Here is a 20,641-nt window from a genome sequence, read left to right as displayed (position 1 = left end):
GCATGTATTCAGCTGCACCGTAACTGCACTGCAACTGTGTCAGCATGCTGCATGTATTCAGCTGCACCGTAACTGCACTGCAACTGTGTCGGCATGCTGCATGTATTCAGCTGCACCGTAACGGCACTGCAACTGTGTCGGCATGCTGCATGTATTCAGCTGCGCCGTAACGGCACTGCAACTGTGTCGGCATGCTGCATGTATTCAGCTGCGCCGTAACTGCACTGCAACCGTGTCGGCATGCTGGATCTATTCAGCTGCAGTGACATGATTGCCTTAATGAGCTGGCAATCTCAATAGTGTGTGTCTGAGAAAATAATTGTTTTATGACAAATGCATGCTCAGTTTGAATTTGATCCTATCAACATGTTTCAGGGACATGTGTTGTATCACCTCTTCTTTTAACAGCATCGAGGAACTGAGGAGACCAGTTGCTGGATTTTGAAAGTGAAACATTGATCCATTCTCGCCTGAAATAGGATTTCAACCACTCAACAGTTCTGGGTTTCTTTTGTTGTATTTTTCATTTCATGATGCTACAAATGTTTTCAGTGGGTGTCAGGTCTGGACTGTAGCTTGGCCAGTCTAACACCCAGACACTTCTGCTACAGGACCATGCTGCTGTGATACACACATAATGCAGTTTGGCGTTGTCTTGCTTTGTACATGTGTATATATAGCATATTGCGAGGGGGGGTTACTTGGCCTGAGGCCGTGAACAGGATTGGCCAGCAAGCCAGCACAGGAGGATGCGAGTCCTTAAAAAGCTCATATAAATACAGCATATTATTTTACAGATGCCAAAATGACCCAGAATAACACACAGGCCCTTCTGGGTTCTCCTTGATGTGATCATTTCCTGCGTCTCTTGTGCACAGTGCAGGGAGGCTGACAAGGTACAAGAGAGATGGAGAAAAGGAGGGGGGAGAAGATAGGGAGAGAAAGAGCAAAATAGTGGATAGAGTGAGGGAAATGCCAGAGAGAAAGGGAGAGGGGAAAGACAGGGAGAGGGAGATAGAAAGGGGGAGGAGAAAGACAGGGAGAGGGAGATAGAAAGGGGGAGGAGAAAGACAGGGAGAGGGAGACAGAAAGGGGGAGGGGAAAGACAGGGAGAAGGAGACAGAAAGGGGGAGGGGAAAGACAGGGAGAGGAAGACAGAAAGGGGGAGGGGAAAGACAGGGAGAGGAAGACAGAAAGGGAGAGGGGAAAGACAGGGAGAGGAAGACAGAAAGGGAGAGGGGAAAGACAGGGAGAGGGAGACAGAAAGGGGGAGGGGAAAGACAGGGAGAGGGAGACAGAAAGGGGGAGGGGAAAGACAGGGAGAGGAAGACAGAAAGGGGGAGGGGAAAGTCAGAGGAGAGAGGGAGACAGAAAGGGGGAAGGGAAAGACAGGGAGAAGGAGACAGAAAGGGGGAGGGGAAAGACAGGGAGAAGGAGACAGAAAGGGGGAGGGGAAAGACAGGGAGAGGGAGACAGAAAGGGGGAGGGGAAAGTCAGAGGAGAGAGGGAGACAGAAAGGGGGAGGGGAAAGACAGAGGAGAAGGAGACAGAAAGGGGGAGGGGAAAGACGGGGAGAGGAAGACAGAAAGGGGGAAGGGAAAGACAGGGAGAAGGAGACAGAAAGGGGGAGGGGAAAGACAGGGAGAAGGAGACAGAAAGGGGGAGGGGAAAGACAGGGAGAAGGAGACAGAAAGGGGGAGGGGAAAGACAGGGAGAAGGAGACAGAAAGGGGGAGGGGAAAGACAGGGAGAGGGAGACAGAAAGGGGGAGGGGAAAGACAGGGAGAGGAAGACAGAAAGGGGGAGGGGAAAGTCAGAGGAGAGAGGGAGACAGAAAGGGGGAAGGGAAAGACAGGGAGAAGGAGACAGAAAGGGGGAGGGGAAAGACAGGGAGAGGGAGACAGAAAGGGGGAGGGGAAAGTCAGAGGAGAGGGGGAGACAGAAAGGGGGAAGGGAAAGACAGGGAGAAGGAGACAGAAAGGGGGAGGGGAAAGACAGGGAGAGGGAGACAGAAAGGGGGAGGGGAAAGACAGGGAGAAGGAGACAGAAAGGGAGAGGGGAAAGACAGGGAGAAGGAGACAGAAAGGGGGAGGGGAAAGACAGGGAGAAGGAGACAGAAAGGGGGAGGGGAAAGACAGGGAGAGGGAGACAGAAAGGGGGAGGGGAAAGACAGGGAGAAGGAGACAGAAAGGGGGAGGGGAAAGACAGGGAGAGGGAGACAGAAAGGGGGAGGGGAAAGACAGGGAGAGGGAGACAGAAAGGGGGAGGGGAAAGTCAGAGGAGAGAGGGAGACAGAAAGGGGGAAGGGAAAGACAGGGAGAAGGAGACAGAAAGGGGGAGGGGAAAGACAGGGAGAGGGAGACAGAAAGGGGGAGGGGAAAGTCAGAGGAGAGAGGGAGACAGAAAGGGGGAGGGGAAAGACAGGGAGAGGGAGACAGAAAGGGGGAAGGGAAAGACAGGGAGAAGGAGACAGAAAGGGGGAGGGGAAAGACAGGGAGAGGAAGACAGAAAGGGGGAGGGGAAAGACAGGGAGAGGGAGACAGAAAGGGGGAGGGGAAAGACAGGGAGAGGGAGACAGAAAGGGGGAGGGGAAAGACAGGGAGAGGGAGACAGAAAGGGGGAGGGGAAAGACAGGGAGAGGGAGACAGAAAGGGGGAGGGGAAAGACAGGGAGAGGGAGACAGAAAGGGGGAGGGGAAAGACAGGGAGAGGGAGACAGAAAGGGGGAAGGGAAAGACAGGGAGAGGGAGACAGAAAGGGGGAAGGGAAAGACAGGGAGAAGGAGACAGAAAGGGGGAGGGGAAAGACAGGGAGAGGAAGACAGAAAGGGGGAGGGGAAAGACAGGGAGAGGGAGACAGAAAGGGGGAGGGGAAAGTCAGAGGAGAGAGGGAGACAGAAAGGGGGAGGGGAAAGTCAGAGGAGAAGGAGACAGAAAGGGGGAGGGGAAAGACGGGGAGAGGAAGACAGAAAGGGGGAAGGGAAAGACAGGGAGAAGGAGACAGAAAGGGGGAGGGGAAAGACGGGGAGAGGAAGACAGAAAGGGGGAAGGGAAAGACAGGGAGAAGGAGACAGAAAGGGGGAGGGGAAAGACAGGGAGAGGGAGACAGAAAGGGGGAGGGGAAAGTCAGGGAGAGGAAGACAGAAAGGGGGAGGGGAAAGACAGGGAGAAGGAGACAGAAAAGGAGAATGGAATGACGGAGGAGGCAGGCAAAGGGGCTGGGTGGGTGAGAGCGTGTAACATGACAGTGGCGCCCATCTCCACGGCAATGGCCATGGCTGAAGTCGCTCTGCCTTTCTTCACAATGACAGGGTGTTTCTGGCTTGGCCGTGGCCGGCATCAGCTGGTGCTGCTTTGATGTATTTTAACGTGGATGGGAATAGTTGGGAACCTGAACCGCCCTGGATGGATGCGCACAGCACCCTGTCCCCTGGCTTTTCAAAAATGCTGGTCAACAAATGTTTACTCTCTTTTTGTCACACGGTAACAAATGAAGCCAAACAGCTTGTGGCAGGGATGGTTACCCACAGGAAGAATTTTGGTCTTCCTGCCCCGCTGCATTATGGATACTAGACAGCCCTCACTTGTTCTCTGGACATTCACAGCAGTCTTTCCTGTGTGAAAGTTCCAGGTGTTTGATTATGTGTCAGGTTACACTGCAGTTATTTGTCTAATGAGTACTGTTAGCCTGTCAGTGAGAGCTGTCCACCCTCCACCCACCGCGTATGGATCTGCCATGTCCTCCTGTATACCTGCACTGTGGGAGGGTGCGGGGGAGGCTGACAGGCACATGACCAGCTTCCCATAGTGGCCAATGTCACGTAACTGAGAATAAAGGAACAGTAACTGTAATAGGTGTTTTTGCCCATGTGTGGGTGTGTCACGCTGCCGACGTGATGTAAAACTCCACCAGCGTTTTGTGTGTCACGTGTATGCGTGTGATAGATGACAGGCCCATTAGCTCCCTAGCAGGGTATTCGTCTTCATGTGTGTGTTTGCATGAACCTGTGTGATCACTGCAGGCTTGCATGTGTTGTTTCAGTGCGCTGAGTGTCAGGCAGCACCGTCGCAGTGTGGGTGCCCCCGCCTGAGGCCTTGCTTCACATGCATTCATTCTGCGGTGTTTCGATGCCTGTGACCGGCGCCTTGAGAGGCCTTTGTGGCCTGAGACGGACTTGCCACATACACCCTGTCTACCATCACCAAGCAGAGGGGGCTCGCTGGTAGTGCGTGTGGGTTATTTCCTTCTTGCAGAGATGTTCTCTGAGGTCTTTGTGATCTTATATGCCCAGCCCCCAACGCCTTTGTTGGTTTCTTGTACGACTTCACAGAAAAGTGATGCTTTGGCTTTCATTTCAGTCTGGGCCTAGCCTGCTTCGAGCTCTGCTGAGGGACTGCATCACTGTCAGTGTGGAATCGGGCCTTGATGGAGCAGGTGCCTATGTGGGGAGGGGGAGCCACTCAAAGCTGTCCTCTCGTGCCCATAGCTGACCTCTGACCTCAGGAGGCACAGTGTGGGCAGTGTGGAACATACCACTTCTGAGGACCAGTGAAAGCCTCCTTTGAGTGAGTGGGACGTCCATCACCTGGCCTGAAATGGTAGCTGTTGAAGGCTGTGAGACCTTCTCATGGCACAGCTGGCCACTTTGTCTGTGCTGAGATCTTCAGAGGAGGAGGAAGAGGAGGACTCTGTGCTGGAGACCCATCTTCCTGGCTGTCTGTCACATTCACGAGTGCTTCTGTAGTTTCCCAGAATGTAGGTTGTTGTTTAAATTACTTTTTATATCATCATCATCATCATCATCATCATCATCATCATCATCATCATCAGCCTCTGGTCAAGGGTCCCAGAAAAGGGGGGGTCGGATGATTCCTAAAACATTTGGAACATACCGCGTTGACCTGAATATAAGACGGGTTTTTTTTCCTCATCATCTTATATTTGGGATTTAGGCAAAAAAGAGAATGAATGGTGCCAAATACGATATCTTGTAACGAGTGTTTTGCGTTACCATAATATAGATTTGCCGTGAGATTTCTTACCTGACTTGGCAGCCCTGGTAATGTGCGTGTTTAGCGCGTATCCCTGAGTGTCGTGTAAATGGCTGCCTTCCCTCACTGTGCAGCTGCTAGAATTAAGCTGATTGTGGCTGTTAATGAAGATTGTAACATTCATTTCTAAAGAGCTGTCACATCACTTCTGGCTCAGCCCTTCTCTGTAGTACCTTATTTTTTTACTCGTGGATCTGCTGCATTGAAAACGTTCTGCGCCTTTAACAGTTGTGGCGTTTGTAATATTTATTATTCCCCACCCCCCCTTTAATGTGTTTGTTTTTTGCAATGTTTGCAGTGGAATACAGTGCATTTGTTATCTTGGTGCCTGTGATTGCTTTTTAAGCTGTGGCTGCTGGTTAACTTACTATATGTTCTTAAAATTATTTTTCTTAATAAAGCTAAGATTTGGTATTCCATGCACATTCTTTCTAAAAAGAGTGGCCAAAAAGTGGGGGGGTCATTATAATTATAATTGGGGTTGTGTTTTATTCGGGCCAAAATAGTAATTGGTCTGGTCTGCCTTGGATATACTCATGGGGCCCAAAAGCACCCCGAATGTAATCACTTGAGTCCTCTTTTCCAGTTCTGGACCGGCTGCTGGGAGAGCTCGAGAGGTTCCTGATGGTCCTAGATCGTGAGAACCTGAGCAGCGAGGCCACAGTGCAGAAAAGCTTGCTGTCTGACCTTCTGAAGGACTACCTGACAGCCAGCGGTGAGTCACGACACGCTACTACGGGTTCAGCGTAACCGTGGCAATGTCAGCAGGACCTTTGCTGATAGACTCATCCAAGTGTAATATCAAGCAGGCAAACGGGTTTGAACCAAAAGATGACAGCGAAGGGTTCCATCATACAAACAAACCAATAAAACCTTCCAGGGGTCTCATGACATGGCAGCCCATCCAAATATGCCAGTACTGACTGGTACCAGTAGCGTGTTGTAGCACACCTTCCCAGATCGCCAGCATTCTTCTTAGGTATCTATAGAGACGCTCTAAATGAGTTTGATGACTTTGCTCCAATGGCTAAATAACTGAACTATTTTTTTCCAGATGTGTCTAGAACATAGGCCCTGCTAACACGCTAACATAGCAGAAGCCTGTAATTGGCCATGCAATCTTTTTTGATAAAACCGAGCAGGATCATGCTGCCTTTGATGTGCAGATGCAGTGAGGCTGGGCTTGAAGAGCAGAGCTCTCAGTGGAGAGCTACAACGGGCCTCCATTTCCGGGTGGCGATTCCCAGGAGCGGATCCTGTCCACTGTTTAAGGCATCACTGAAAAGAGGGACCCCACGGCATGTGACCGAGCATCTCTCCTCTTCCTCAGGTGTGAATTCGGCATCTGACGAGGAGTACATCTACATGAACAAGGTGTTAGTCAGCAGGCCAGCGCAGGAGAAGAGTGCATGTGATAGAGGTAAGACCGCTGTCCGGGCCAGCGCCTCTCCCTGCTCTGTGGACTGCGGTCGGCCATGCAGGGCATTCATGACGTGGGTGCAAGTGGTGTGTGGTACTAGCTGAGTGGGGCTGTAGTCCGCTGGCTGCTGGTTCACGGCTCGCTTTGCGCTGGACCCGTCCGGTGGCAGCAGGGTTATCTCACTGAGGGTGCCGTTTTGGGGGGCTCACCACACGCCCCCGCACGCAGCGCACCTCCTTAGAGGGCCACCTGCATGAGATACTGAAGCTGTTGGCAGTCTCAGGAAGGGGGCGGGCCTGGAGGGCAGGGCCCTGCGTTTGGAGGGCAGCCCTGCCCTCCGCTATCTCAGTCTCAGGAAGGGGGCGGGCCTGGAGGGCAGGGCCCTGCGTTTGGAGGGCAGCCCTGCCCTCCGCTATCTCAGTCTCAGGAAGGGGGCGGGCCTGGAGGGCAGGGCCCTGCGTTTGGAGGGCAGCCCTGCCCTCCGCTATCTCAGTCTCAGGAAGGGGGCGGGCCTGGAGGGCAGGGCCCTGCGTTTGGAGGGCAGCCCTGCCCTCTGCTATCTCAGTCTCAGGAAGGGGGCGGGCCTGGAGGGCAGGGCCCTGCGTTTGGAGGGCAGCCCTGCCCACCGCCATCGCAGCCGATGTGATGTGCAGGTAACCTATTCTGTCAATGCTGTTCCTCCATCCATCCTCAGCAAACCTCCTGGGCGCCTCAACAACCAGCCGAGAAGAAAAGCCTCCTCTGCCAAGCCTCCCCCAGCCTCTACAGGTGAGCGACAGGCAGTCACACAAGGAGTGTCACACCGTACATTTAGCAATGGTACATTCGGACACTGTACGCATAGCACAGGCACACTGTGACACTGTGCATACAGATACAGCACGGGCACACTGTGACACTGTGCATACAGATACAACACGGGCACACTGTGACACTGTGCATACACATACAGCACAGGCACACTGACACTGTGCATACAGATACAACATAGGCACACTGACACTGTGCATACAGATACAGCACAGGCACACTGTGACACTGTGCATACAGGTACAACACAGGCACACTGACACTGTGCATACAGATACAGCACAGGCACACTGTGACACTGTGCATACAGATACAGCACGGGCACACTGTGACACTGCATACAGATATAGCACAGGCACACTGTGACACTGTGCATACAGGTACAACACAGGCACACTGACACTGAGCATACAGATACGGCACAGGCACACTGTGACACTGTTCATACAGATATAACACGGGCACACTGTGACACTGTGCATACACATACAGCACAGGCACACTGACACTGTGCATACAGATACAGCACGGGCACACTGTGACACTGTGCATACAGATACAACACGGGCACACTGTGACACTGTGCATACACATACAGCACAGGCACACTGACACTGTGCATACAGATACAACATAGGCACACTGACACTGTGCATACAGATACAGCACAGGCACACTGTGACACTGTGCATTCAGATACAGCACAGGCATAACGTAACACAGTACATACAGCAAAGGGCACTTATACTGTGACACACACATAATCACACTAACATGATCGTGACATACATGACCGTATACACATGATTACACACACATGTGAACACTCATACACATGATTAGACATACAGAATATACAGAAGATCACACTCACATGTGTGACATACGTGATCACACACACATGGTCATACTTACATACATAATCACACTCACATACATGATCACACTCAAACACATGATCACACTCACGTATATCACCTTCCTGTAGCTGTCATTCTGAGAGTGTATGATGGTGTGCTGAGGTGTCAGTGCATTCCTCCTGAATCACAGTATTAAGTGACGTATTACCAGCCTGCCCCTGTCTCCTGTTCTCTCTGGTGAATGGTAATTATTATCCCGGGTACATCATCCCATGTGTGAGTGTGTTTTTGCTGAGACCTTATCGTGTGATAATCGCTCCTCCTGCTTTGTGAGGGACTCTTGTTATTCGTCCGGCCTGAAAGGTTGAGTGTGTGATGAAGAGAAGGGCCCTTTAAGGGCGGCGGGATGAGTCAGGCCGGGGGAATGCCATCATTGCACACTGCTGTGCTCCACACAAGGACCCGGCTAGCGTGACTTTCAGCCTCAGTGACCTCCGCCCTGGAGACAAACAGGGTTTCCTTGGTGATAAACCACCCTGTATGGCTAGGAAAGGCCCCGTTTCCCAGAATCCCTTTGCTGTACATGCCTACACATACACAGTCAAGTTAACCCCTGTGCCGCGCTGCCGGCAGGGCGATGTCCACGGTGCAGAAGCGGCCCCAGCCCCCCCCTCAGAGCCGTGCCAGCCGTAGAGGTTCTGCTGGCAGGGTTCCACTGGTCCCACTCCCCAATGTGGCTCTGACACCCCACCCTAACGGCAGCAAGCGGCTGTCGGCCTGGTCTGTGTTCACATGCAGACACGGCGTGTGACATGCGTGTAGCTTCAGGTCCCGATCTTCCCGTCAAAACAGGGGGCTGCTTTCTGGGGGATTTTAGTTGCTGTTTAAAGGAGGTTCACCGGTGGGCTGGATCACCCGTACTGATTGTTGCCTTCCTGCTCTCACTCTTTCCCTCCTCCAGATTGCGTCTCTCTCTCTCTCTCTCTCTCTCTCTCTCTCTCTCTGCCCCTCGTTAAGTCGCGAGGCCCCACTGACCCCTGGCTCAGGGATTTTCCAACAGTTGGCGGCATTCAAAGACCGCCTTTATGTTGCACTTTCAGCCCGTCTTACTTCTCCTACCTCTGGAGCTGTGCCTTATGGGTAACCGTGAGTCCATCACACACACACAGACACACACACACACACACACAGACACACACACACACACACAGTCTCTCCTGTGTAAATTTCTTATGCTCTTATGTGTGTGTCTGTGACTGTAGGTGTCTGTGACTGTCTATGTGTGTGACTGTGTTTGTGTGACTGTCTGTGTGTGACTGTATGTGTGTGTGACTGTGTGTGTGTGACTGTCTGTGTGTGACTGTATGTGTGTGTGACTGTGTATGTGTGACTGTGATTGTGTAGCTCAGTGGATTATGGTTTTGTGCCAGTGCATGGAAGGTCACTGGCTCAAATCCCTAGGTGAGGAAAAGGTGTGTGAAAGACCTCCGCATCACAATAACTTCTCCCTCTGACTCCCTGTATGCATACTTGCCCCCCCCCCAGTGCTCATTGTTTGACTCCCCTGAGGGTTACTATGAAGAGGCTCAACCTTACGACACCGCAACCAACGGTGAGTCCAGCATCGCGCCCGTGTCTGTCTGTCTGCCGTGTCTGTCTGTCTGTCTGCCGTGTCTGTCTGTGTCTGTCTGTCTGTCTGCCGTGTCTGTCTGTCTGCCGTGTCTGTCTGTCTGCCTGTCTGCCGTGTCTGTCTGTCTGTCTGTCTGCCGTGTCTGTCTGTGTCTGTCTGTCTGCCGTGTCTGTCTGTGTCTGTCTGTCTGTCTGTCTGTCTGCCGTGTCTGTCTGTCTGCCGTGTCTGTCTTTCTGTTTGTCTATCTCTCTATATGTCTCCCCCTACAGTTAACACTGTTACTGCAGAGCCCAGTACTGTCTATGACTCTAGGACTGTCTCCATCTTATCTAGAAAACAATTCAGTTAAAATTTGAATTTCAGGATAAAACAACTTACTACTAGTGAAACTATCTATCCATGGAGAAAAATAATCTTAAATGAGAAGATTTTTAAAGCAAGCATGTATTGCTCTGATTTAGAATATTCCTTGGAGTTGGCTTATTGCAGTGTGCAACCTAGTAACCCTTAACACACACCCCCCCCCCATAAAAGGCTGCTAAGGAACCTTCCAGTAATTACTATCAGGTATTTCACAGTTAAGGGTGTGTTAAGGATGTGTTAAGGGTGTGTTAAGGGTATCAGGTGAAGGAGAGTATTGAGTGGTTTGATGAAGCTTTATGGATTCTGGGAGTTAGCATAACGTCATGTATGTAACGATACACTCAACTCACAATTCGATACGATTCACGATACGATATTCTCCAGATTTTTTTAACAGAATGAGCTGCAGACAAATTTATTCAAAAATATTCCTTTATTACTATATCTTTCGAAACCTACAAAACGTGTCCTCTTCTTAATTGTGCAACTGAAATAAAAAAATGAAATCAAAATAAGTAAATAAAAAAAATCTTCAAATGAATAAACTAAGGCTTGCATGTGCAGCTTGTTAGCCTGGTTTGCCCTTTTAATAATCATCGCTCAGCTCACTGTGGTGCCGGTGGACATGCAGAAGCGTGTTCATTGTGCTATTTGTGCATATTCTCAGTCTTTTACAGTGTTTGCACGTAGTGTTTGTCTTGTCTGTGCTTTTCTCGCTGTTTTCCTTTGTGATGACCGGAAAGCTAAAATGCTGCCGCTCTGACGATATAAGATGGGGTGTTGCATCCATCCATCCTTTTTCTGAAATCGCTTAATCCCAACTGGGGTCAGGGGGGGGACCGGAACCTATCCTAGGAACAATGGGCGCAGGCGGGAACCGACCCCAGCAGTCGCCAATACACCGCTGGACACACACACTCACACACTCACACACACACACACACACACTCACACACACACACACTCACACACACACACACTCACACACACACACACACTCACACACACACACACTCACACACACACATACTCATACACACACACTCACACACACTCACAACTACAGGACCAATTTAGACTCACCAATCAACCTATCCTGCACACTTTAAAAAAAAAATACAATTGGAATAAAATAAATGACGCCGTCTGTGCATTTGTCTCTGAAACACTGCATTTAGACATCAAGCAGAAGCAAAAGAGGCCTCAGGAAGGGGGCTTGCATTCTTCTGAGAATAGCGAGCACCTCTGTAGTCGGCTCACACTGCGTCCCACACAGCGGCCTGTTCTCTCACTGCAACCGAAAGTCTGCAGTGACGCACATTTATACCGGTGCCATTTATAAACTGCCTAAAACTTCACGGAGCCTTCGAAGGCTTGACAGTAATATGCTGTAAATGAACATGCATACAGGCCAGCGCCAGGGTACCACTGGGATCCCTTACCTGAAACTCGGTGAATGGTAATACAGTACAGTAATACACATAATAATAATAAGAAGAAGAATAATATATAATCTGTACACACAGACCTGCACACGCATGAACACTCATACTGTACACACAGACCTGCACACGCATGAACACTCATACTGTACACACAGACCTGCACACGCATGAACACTCATACTGTACACACAGACCTGCACACTCATGAACACTCATACACACAGGCCTTCACTCGCAGGAACACTGAAACACACAGGCCTGCACACGCAGGAACACTCATACACAGGCCTCCACATGCATGAACACTCATACACACAGGCCTTCACTCGCATGAACACTGAAATACACAGGCCTGCACATGCAGGAATACAGGCCTCCTCACACTCTTTCTCTCCTGCTCTCACCTCCTCCCTCTCTCCCCCATTTTCCTGTAGATGTCTCTTTTTTCTCCATCTCTCCCTGTAGACATCTCCTGCTCTCTCACCTCTTCTCCCTCTCCCCCTCTCTCCCTGTAGACATCTCCTGCTCTCTCACCTCTTCTCGCTCTCCCCCTCTCTCCCTGTAGACATCTCCTGCTCTCTCACCTCTTCTCGCTCTCCCCCTCTCTCCCTGTAGACATCTCCTGCTCTCTCACCTCTTCTCGCTCTCCCCCTCTCTCCCTGTAGACATCTCCTGCTCTCTCACCTCTTCTCGCTCTCCCCCTCTCTCCCTGTAGACATCTCCTGCTCTCTCACCTCTTCTCGCTCTCCCCCTCTCTCCCTGTAGACATCTCCTGCTCTCTCACCTCTTCTCCCTCTCCCCCTCTCTCCCTGTAGACATCTCCTGCTCTCTCACCTCTTCTCGCTCTCCCCCTCTCTCCCTGTAGACATCTCCTGCTCTCTCACCTCTTCTCGCTCTCCCCCTCTCTCCCTGTAGACATCTCTTGCTCTCTCACCTCTTCTCCCTCTCCCCCTCTCTCCCTGTAGACATCTCCTGCTCTCTCACCTCTTCTCCCTCTCCCCCTCTCTCCCTGTAGACATCTCCTGCTCTCTCACCTCTTCTCCCTCTCCCCCTCTCTCCCTGTAGACATCTCCTGCTCTCTCACCTCTTCTCCCTCTCCCCCTCTCTCCCTATAGACATCTCCTGCTCTCTCACCTCTTCTCCCTCTCCCCCTCTCTCCCTATAGACATCTCCTGCTCTCTCACCTCTTCTCCCTCTCCCCCTCTCTCCCTGTAGACATCTCCTGCTCTCTCACCTCTTCTCGCTCTCCCCCTCTCTCCCTGTAGACATCTCCTGCTCTCTCACCTCTTCTCGCTCTCCCCCTCTCTCCCTGTAGACATCTCCTGCTCTCTCACCTCTTCTCCCTCTCCCCCTCTCTCCCTGTAGACATCTCCTGCTCTCTCACCTCTTCTCGCTCTCCCCCTCTCTCCCTGTAGACATCTCCTGCTCTCTCACCTCTTCTCCCTCTCCCCCTCTCTCCCTGTAGACATCTCCTGCTCTCTCACCTCTTCTCGCTCTCCCCCTCTCTCCCTGTAGACATCTCCTGCTCTCTCACCTCTTCTCCCTCTCCCCCTCTCTCCCTGTAGACATCTCCTGCTCTCTCACCTCTTCTCGCTCTCCCCCTCTCTCCCTGTAGACATCTCCTGCTCTCTCACCTCTTCTCGCTCTCCCCCTCTCTCCCTATAGACATCTCCTGCTCTCTCACCTCTTCTCCCTCTCCCCCTCTCTCCCTATAGACATCTCCTGCTCTCTCACCTCTTCTCCCTCTCCCCCTCTCTCCCTGTAGACATCTCCTGCTCTCTCACCTCTTCTCGCTCTCCCCCTCTCTCCCTATAGACATCTCCTGCTCTCTCACCTCTTCTCCCTCTCCCCCTCTGCAGGTTCTGTAGGACATGATTGTCAGGGACTCTTGCCCACCCCCCCTCCCACCCCACCTACGCAATCTCACAACCCCCTCATTGCTTTCCCATGGATTTTGAAGATGCCAGCATTCATAAAGTGGGGAGCAAACCCTTCACATATCAGCATGCTTTGGTTCGTCTGCTTCACCAGCATGCACCAGCCCTCATTTTGATCAAGTGTGCTTTTGCTCACTGCCTCAGAAATGCTCCCATCATTGGACCCTCTCACCTTTGACCTTTGCCATGCACACCTCCCTAGATGACGGCGAGGCCGTCAGCAGCTCCTACGAGTCGTATGATGAGGACGAGGCCGCCAAGGGCCGGTCAGCTGCTCAGCACCAGTGGCCGTCCACAGAGGCGTCCATTGAGTTGATGAAGGACGCACGCATCTGCGCCTTCCTCTGGAGGAAGAAGTGGCTTGGCCAGTGGGCCAAGCAGTTGTGCGTCATCAAAGAGCAGCGCCTCCTGGTGGGTACTGATGGTGGTGCACTACATCCTTCATGCACAAAGGGCAAACTGTTAAGGACCTTCCGGAATTCCACCCCTGCCTTGATCTCCACAGTGTTACAAGAGTTCCAAGGACCAGAACCCCCAGCTGGAGGTCAGCCTGCTGGGCTGCACCGTGGTCTACAAGGAGAAACAGGTGAAGAAGAAAGAGCACAAGCTGAAGGTGGTTCCCGTGGGTGGAGAGGCCATTGTGCTGGGGCTGCAGAGCAAGGAGCAGGCCGAGCAGTGGTACAAGGTAAGAGGAGAGAAGATCAATGTCAGTGTCAAGTGTTAGCGTTAAGGATGGAGAGAGACTCATGACTCATCGTAGGTGTTAAGTGTTAGTGTTAAGGTGGACAGAGGCTCAGCATAAGTGTTAAGTGTTAGAATTAAGGTCAGAGAGAAACTCAACGTCAGTACTGAGAGAGAAAGAGAGGGAGAGAGAGAGAGAGAGCAGGAGCAGGGTAGATATGTTCCTGACAGATGTGTGAGGATTTAATATGCTGGGGGGTCGTGCAGTGCTGCAGTCTTGGTGCTCCAGCACCTGAAGCTAACACAGAGTGTATCTGTGTTTAAATGACCCTCTGTCACCAGGTCATCCAGGAAATCAGTGGAAAACCTTTGGAAAGTCCCGAAGTGGCCCAGCACCTGTCCGATTCCCCGCGACAGATCTGCAGCAAGGTAGGACCGCGGCCATGCTGTGAGGGCGAGGTACAGCCCGCTGCTGCTAAGGCCTAATGATGCTGATGGAGCTCAGTGGTGCTGACTTGGGCCTCTGTGCTGATGTGGCTCCTCTGTCTTAGGGTGAGCTCAGCGAGAGACACTCTGCAGCCTCCGAAAGCGGCAGCAGCACGGACAGCCATGCGGAAGCCGCGGACGCCAAAGAAGGTGACTGTGAGTTCGCCCCCAGCCTTCGTCCTCCTGACGGAGACCGCAGGCTTTACTACCGTAGTTTTCATCTGTGCTGCCCCCTACAGGGAAGAAGCGATATGGCGCAGCTCTGAAGCTGAGCAACCTTATGAACATCGGTAAGAAGAAGCCCTCCGCCTTGGAGAGTCCAGAGAAAACCATGGAGACGTCGGGTAGGCGGACCGCCATGGGCCCCTGTCACTCACGTTACTTAAGTTTATTTAGTAGTCAGTCCCTTTTCTCGAAATCGGCTGGAGAAGCAGAGTCACAGTCCCTGGACGTAAAGGCCTTGCTCAGGGGGCCGATGCTGACATCTCTCTGCCGACTCTAGGATTCAAACCAATCTTCTGATCACAGCCACAGTGTCTTAACCCTCTGAGCCACACAGCGCCCCCACATGGTATCCCTGTGACCCCTGTATTTCCCCCATTCAGGGTACCTTAATGTCCTGGCAAACAGCCAGTGGCGAACACGCTGGTGCACCATTAAGAACGGACAGCTGTGGTTCTATCAGGACAAGGGGAAGACCAAAGTAGCCCAGCAGCCCGTGGGCCTGGAGGGCTGCATGGTTGTTCCGGACCCCAGCCCAGATCACCTCTACTCCTTCACTATCCAGCAGGATGGGGAGCAGCTGGCCACGTTGGAGGTAGGGGGGGTAGTGCCTTAGACGGCCCTGTGTGTGGGCGGGCATTACAGAGAAATGGCCTAACAGAGAGGGGAGTGGCATAGTGAGAATTGGGGGGGGGAGTGCCTGGGAAAAACCCTCCCTCTCCAAGCAGGGGCTCTGTTAGCGGTGAGTTAGAAGGTGAGGGGGCTGAGTGTTTAAACACGCTGACCTAGTATGGTGAGCAATTGGGTGTTTCCTGCTGGAGCCGAGCCGAGCCGAGCCGGGCCCAGGCTGGGAAAGTCCCACAGCTCATCAGAACACACACAGATACTGACACACAGATACTGACACACAGATACTGACACACAGATACTGACACAAGCACAAACATTCAGATACTGATACACACACGCACACACAGATAATGACACACACATGCCCTCCCTGTAATTTAGGTCCATTGCAGTAGTCTACAGTGAATCGACATGGACCTCAGGACCAGTGCAGTAGACTAACAGTGACTGCACATAGACATAAGGTCCAGTCCAGTAGTCTAACAGTGACTGCACATGGACCCCAGGTCTAGTCCAGTAGTCTACAGTGACTGCACATGGACATCAGGTCTAGTCCAGTAGTCCAACAGTGACTGCACATGGACATCAGGTCTAGTCCAGTAGTCTAACAGTGACTGCACATGGACCCCAGGTCCAGTCCAGTAGTCTAACAGTGGCTGCACATGGACATCAGGTCCAGTCCAGTAGTCTAACAGTGGCTGCACATGGACATCAGGTCCAGTCCAGTAGTCTAACAGTGACTGCACATGGACCCCAGGTCCAGTCCAGTAGTCTAACAATGGCTGCACATGGACATCAGGTCCAGTCCAGTAGTCTAACAGTGGCTGCACATGGACACCAGGTCCAGTCCAGTAGTCTAACAGTGACTGCACATGGACCCCAGGTCCAGTCCTGTAGTCTACAGTGGCTGCACATGGACATCAGGTCCAGTCCAGTAGTCTACAGTAACTGCACATGGACATCAGGTCTAGTCCAGTAGTCTAACAGTCACTCGACAGGCCCAGTCCCGTGATCTTGTTTCTAATTCTGCTTCTTCTGGTCCCACCAGGCAAAGTCCTCTGCAGACATGGGCCACTGGCTGGGCTTACTGTTGTCCCAGACTGGGTCCAAGACCAGCCCAGAAGATCTCACCTATGACTATGTGGACTCCGACCGTATCTCCTGCATCGTCAATGCGGCCAAAACCTCCATGTAGTGAGTCTCCAGCTGTGACTGTGTTCTCGTGATTCCGACATCCTTAGAGGGAGTCTGCTGTTATACCTTTGAGTGAAATGCTCAGTCAATCACCACATCAGATGGTTTCCGGTGGTCGATTCTCATCACACCCTTTGAAGGTGTTGTGTGTGCATATGTGTAAATGACTTGATTCAGTGTCTGTGTGTGGCTGTCTGTCTCCCAGCTTGATGCAGAGGAGGATTTCAGAGCCCAACGCTTACATAGACAGTCTGTCTGTGGCTCCTGGAGACCCTGATGACATCTATGACAATGTGGCCAACACAGAAGGGGAGCTGGAGGTGGGAATGGGGGTCAAATCTATATAATCAGTGATAGATTTACTGTTTTTTTTTCACATATGTACATAAACCCCTGCTGATGTAGGATGTTAGCATCTGACTCTGTACTGTACCGCCCGTCCTCTTATATCAATACCCTGTACCTATGGCGCTCTATCAGTCCCTGTATCAGTCACATAACTTCCCTGTAGCTGCTGCGGTCTGTAGTTAATCCATAGCTGTGTTTGCTCCTTGAAGCAGAACCAGGATTCCCAGGAGAACAAGGAGGCTCATAAGAGAGTAGAAGTCTCACAGACCAGCAAGGTAGTCATAACTGAGCAAGATGGTGATGATCGAATCTATTTAGACCTCATCCCTGTACAGTCTTTTCTGCATGGTTGCCCCGGGAAGAAAGAGCCTCTTCACTCAAGAGAGCAGAGCCCCAGTGACCATCGTCAGGAGAAAGAGTCAGCGAGCCAGGTAAGGTACACATGCCAATCGTACAGGGCTGAGTGATGTTCAGGGGAAACCGGCGCAGGAGAACGGCGTGACCTCAGAGCCCCACGCAGCTCCACACTCTCTCTCTGCAGCTTCCATTCGCCCTGTGAATTTCCGGAGTCTCTCTGGCTTCTGCAGCTTCCCCTCATGGTCCGAGCCTTGGCACATGCTGGAGACGTCTGCATGGGAGTCTGTCTCTCTCAGTCATCCGCCATGTGTCTGTGAGGTTTAACCCTAAACCATGTGTGTGCTGCTTCTCGTCCCCTCTGTTCTCAAGGATGTGCCCCCTCCCATACCAGAACCAAGGCCTCCACACACGCTGATCGCTCCCTCTCAGCCAGCAGCCGCTGTTCCCCAGCTGCTGTCCAGACCTGAGCCAGAGTCGGCTAGCCCCCGCAACCGGGTCCACTCCTATCCCGCAAAGATGTCTCTCGCCAGCCCGGAGCCCCTCAAGAAAGCCATGTGCAGATCAAACAGCCCGCAGCCCCACAAACAGGGCAGGCCCAGCTCCGAGAGCCTGGACCGGCCACGTGTTGCTGCACCTGCCGAGATAAAGCTGGGGAAGAATCGCACGGAGGCCGATGTGCGGCGCTTCACTGACGAAAGGGACCAGCTGGAAAGGGAGAAGGAGCAGGTGCGGAACCAGCTGGCCATGCTGCGCGGACAGAGGAAGGAGCTGAAGGAGGCCCTGGCTGCTGCCCGAGGTAAACGCCGGCCCCAAATGCCCTCTAGTGGTATCAGAAAGGTAAACGCCGGCCCCAAATGCCCTCTAGTGGTATCAGAAAGGTAAACGCCGGCCCCAAATGCCCTCTAGTGGTATCAGAAAGGTAAACGTCGGCCCCAAATGCCCTCTAGTGGTATCAGAAAGGTAAACGCCGGCCCCAAATGCCCTCTAGTGGTATCACTAAGGTAAACATCAGCCTCAAGTGCCCTCTAGAGGTAACATATAGGGAAACACACTGGTAAAGCTTTCACTAGCTGTCAAGGATACGCAGTCTGGGAAGCCATCAGTTACATTCTCTAGTGGAAAAGAAATAGAATAAAAAATGATCCTCAAACTGAGTCTCCTGATCTTGCTGATCATTTTTCTAATTCCCTTTAATGTTCCATGTGTGTTAAACTGCTGCTGATTCATTTACATTTACTGGGTCCCACCCCTTGGCCCACAGAGCCCAGCCTGCAGAACTTGCTGGAACTGAAGCTGAAGGAGGCTGAAGAGGCCTGCAGAGTGCAGGAGCAAAAGAGGGTGGACCTGGAGCTCCAGCTGGTGGACGTGAAAGAGAACCTGAAGAAAGTGGAGGCCGGACCCTTCACTCTAGGCACAGCTGTGGACAGTGGCCTCCTGGACATGGTAACAGTCAGCCTCAGAACGGTTCACTCCCACGGTCTGCATGAGCCCATATCTGTCAGTGAGTGCATTTGGTTTGTGTTCCCAGGTGAAGGTGACGACACCGTGCACAGTGCCAGTGACGGCTTCTGCAAACGGAGACGCCGCACCCATCAACTCTGCCTCCACCCTGAAGAACAGGCCCCTGTCTCTCATTGCGTCGAACAAGGGGAACGTCCTGCAGAAGGCCAAGGTCAGAGGTCACTGGGCTTCCTGCAGCACATCACTGCAGCTCAATAGTGCAGCACGTCACTGCAGCTCAATATTGCAGCACGTCACTGCAGCTCAATATTGCAGCACGTCACTGCAGCTCAATATTGCAGCACGTCACTGTAGCTCAATAGTGCAACACGTCACTGCAGCTCAATAGTGCAACACGTCACTGCAGCTCAATAGTGCAGCATGTCACTGCAGCTCAATATTGCAGCATGTCACTGCAGCTCAATAGTGCAGCATGTCACTGCAGCTCAATAGTGCAGCATGTCACTGCAGCTCAATAGTGCAGCATGTCACTGCACAATGTCCCGTATTTCAGCCCGATTCTTCTGGTTTATTGATTGTTATGTGTATTGTTTTGTTACAAAGTCCTGTATTTTACCCTGATTTGGTAAAACCTTGTATATTTTACAGGCATTGGGAATGTAGTGGCATTGTATAACACAGTTCATTATAGAAACTGAGACATTCTGTAACAAACAATATAACGTATTATCATAATATTATTGTATTATTAACATAACACTAAAAGCCAGGTAAAGGGTGCACAAGGTGATGCTTTCTGACCGCAGAACCATCACTGCCATATTTATCAGCTTAAGGGTATGTATGAATGAGCTAATGGCCTGTGCAGGGATCCCCGCAGGGGAATCCCAGCGGGGCGTGTCACCATGTCGGCGTGACCACCTCTGTCTCCCCCTGCAGGAATGGGAGAAGAAGTCAACGACCTAGAGGCCAGATGACGGTCCCTCCCCAGGCCGAGAACAAAACCCCACCCTCTGTTCTCCTGAAGACTGGAGGGTGTCCCGGAGACCGCCCTGACTCCTCCCAGTGTCACTGCCCTCAGCCCATCCCCCACCCCCGTCATGGACAGAAATCTCTGCCTCACACACATTCCCAGGACCTGTACAACGTTGTAGAATATACCCCTTTAGTCTTATTTTTATTATTAGAAGGGATTTTATAGTATAATGTTTAAAAAAAACGTAATTTTTTATGCTTTGCACATTGCAGATTGGTTGGGCTTTAGTGATCTGGCAGAATGAAAGGTACCCCCCCAGATCTTTTGCCCCAAGGTACCCCCCAGAAAGCCTGCAGCTTGGTACAATTGGCACTGAACACTGAGGACACCTAGTGGGTGGTGCTGGGCTTGCAGGCAGGATGTAAATACGCAGTAGGGCCACTTGAAGCATAAGCATTGCCGCAGAGGGGCACTTCAGGCTGGAGCGTAGAGTAGAAACTCATCAGTGTGATCGTCTCTCCTACTCTGAGCTGCCATGTCTGATCTGCTTTTCTAAATAAAAGAATATTTTTAAAATATATGGATTAATATATGGAATATCCCCCATGCTTTCCAAGACACCATTTCATCTCATGTCTGCTGTGTATTCAGCTTTCAAGTGGGAGCAGACTGTAGTTGTACAACTCACCACCAGGGGGGCAGTCTGTAAGTACCACTCCCTGGCACTAAAGGCACATACAGATGCTTCACTCGACGTGCAGTAAATGAGTAA

At 51.7% G+C, this 20,641-nt stretch overlaps 1 protein-coding gene and 1 long non-coding RNA gene across 3 annotated transcripts in view; both read left to right on the top strand.

Moving 5' to 3' along the window:
- The window catches only part of afap1l2 (actin filament associated protein 1-like 2), a 30,085-nt gene extending 9,638 nt beyond the window's left edge, over positions 1-20,447 (top strand). Inside the window, exons 3-19 of one of the 2 annotated variants that reach the window (XM_048987644.1) lie at positions 5,636-5,764; positions 6,380-6,469; positions 7,164-7,237; positions 9,685-9,751; positions 13,717-13,925; positions 14,020-14,199; positions 14,538-14,624; positions 14,747-14,831; positions 14,921-15,025; positions 15,287-15,498; positions 16,582-16,727; positions 16,933-17,047; positions 17,285-17,506; positions 17,802-18,228; positions 18,694-18,875; positions 18,961-19,104; positions 19,833-20,447. In XM_048987644.1, the coding sequence (XP_048843601.1) occupies positions 5,636-5,764; positions 6,380-6,469; positions 7,164-7,237; positions 9,685-9,751; positions 13,717-13,925; positions 14,020-14,199; positions 14,538-14,624; positions 14,747-14,831; positions 14,921-15,025; positions 15,287-15,498; positions 16,582-16,727; positions 16,933-17,047; positions 17,285-17,506; positions 17,802-18,228; positions 18,694-18,875; positions 18,961-19,104; positions 19,833-19,859 (2,501 nt within the window). In that variant the 3' untranslated portion in view covers positions 19,860-20,447. Of the gene's footprint in view, positions 1-5,635; positions 5,765-6,379; positions 6,470-7,163; positions 7,238-9,684; positions 9,752-13,716; positions 13,926-14,019; positions 14,200-14,537; positions 14,625-14,746; positions 14,838-14,920; positions 15,026-15,286; positions 15,499-16,581; positions 16,728-16,932; positions 17,048-17,284; positions 17,507-17,801; positions 18,229-18,693; positions 18,876-18,960; positions 19,105-19,832 lie in introns of both variants that reach the window. The other variant, XM_048987643.1, reaches the window with a different exon arrangement.
- Positions 3,614-5,463, top strand: LOC125715770 (uncharacterized). The gene is made up of 2 exons (XR_007384173.1): positions 3,614-4,563; positions 4,658-5,463. It is a non-coding gene; the product is annotated as an uncharacterized LOC125715770 (long non-coding RNA).
- Positions 20,448-20,641: the final 194 nt, after the last annotated feature.

Source organism: Brienomyrus brachyistius, chromosome 20 (assembly GCF_023856365.1).
Source record: "Brienomyrus brachyistius isolate T26 chromosome 20, BBRACH_0.4, whole genome shotgun sequence".
NCBI lineage: Eukaryota > Metazoa > Chordata > Actinopteri > Osteoglossiformes > Mormyridae > Brienomyrus > Brienomyrus brachyistius.
This window is presented reverse-complemented; position numbering and strand designations above follow the sequence as displayed.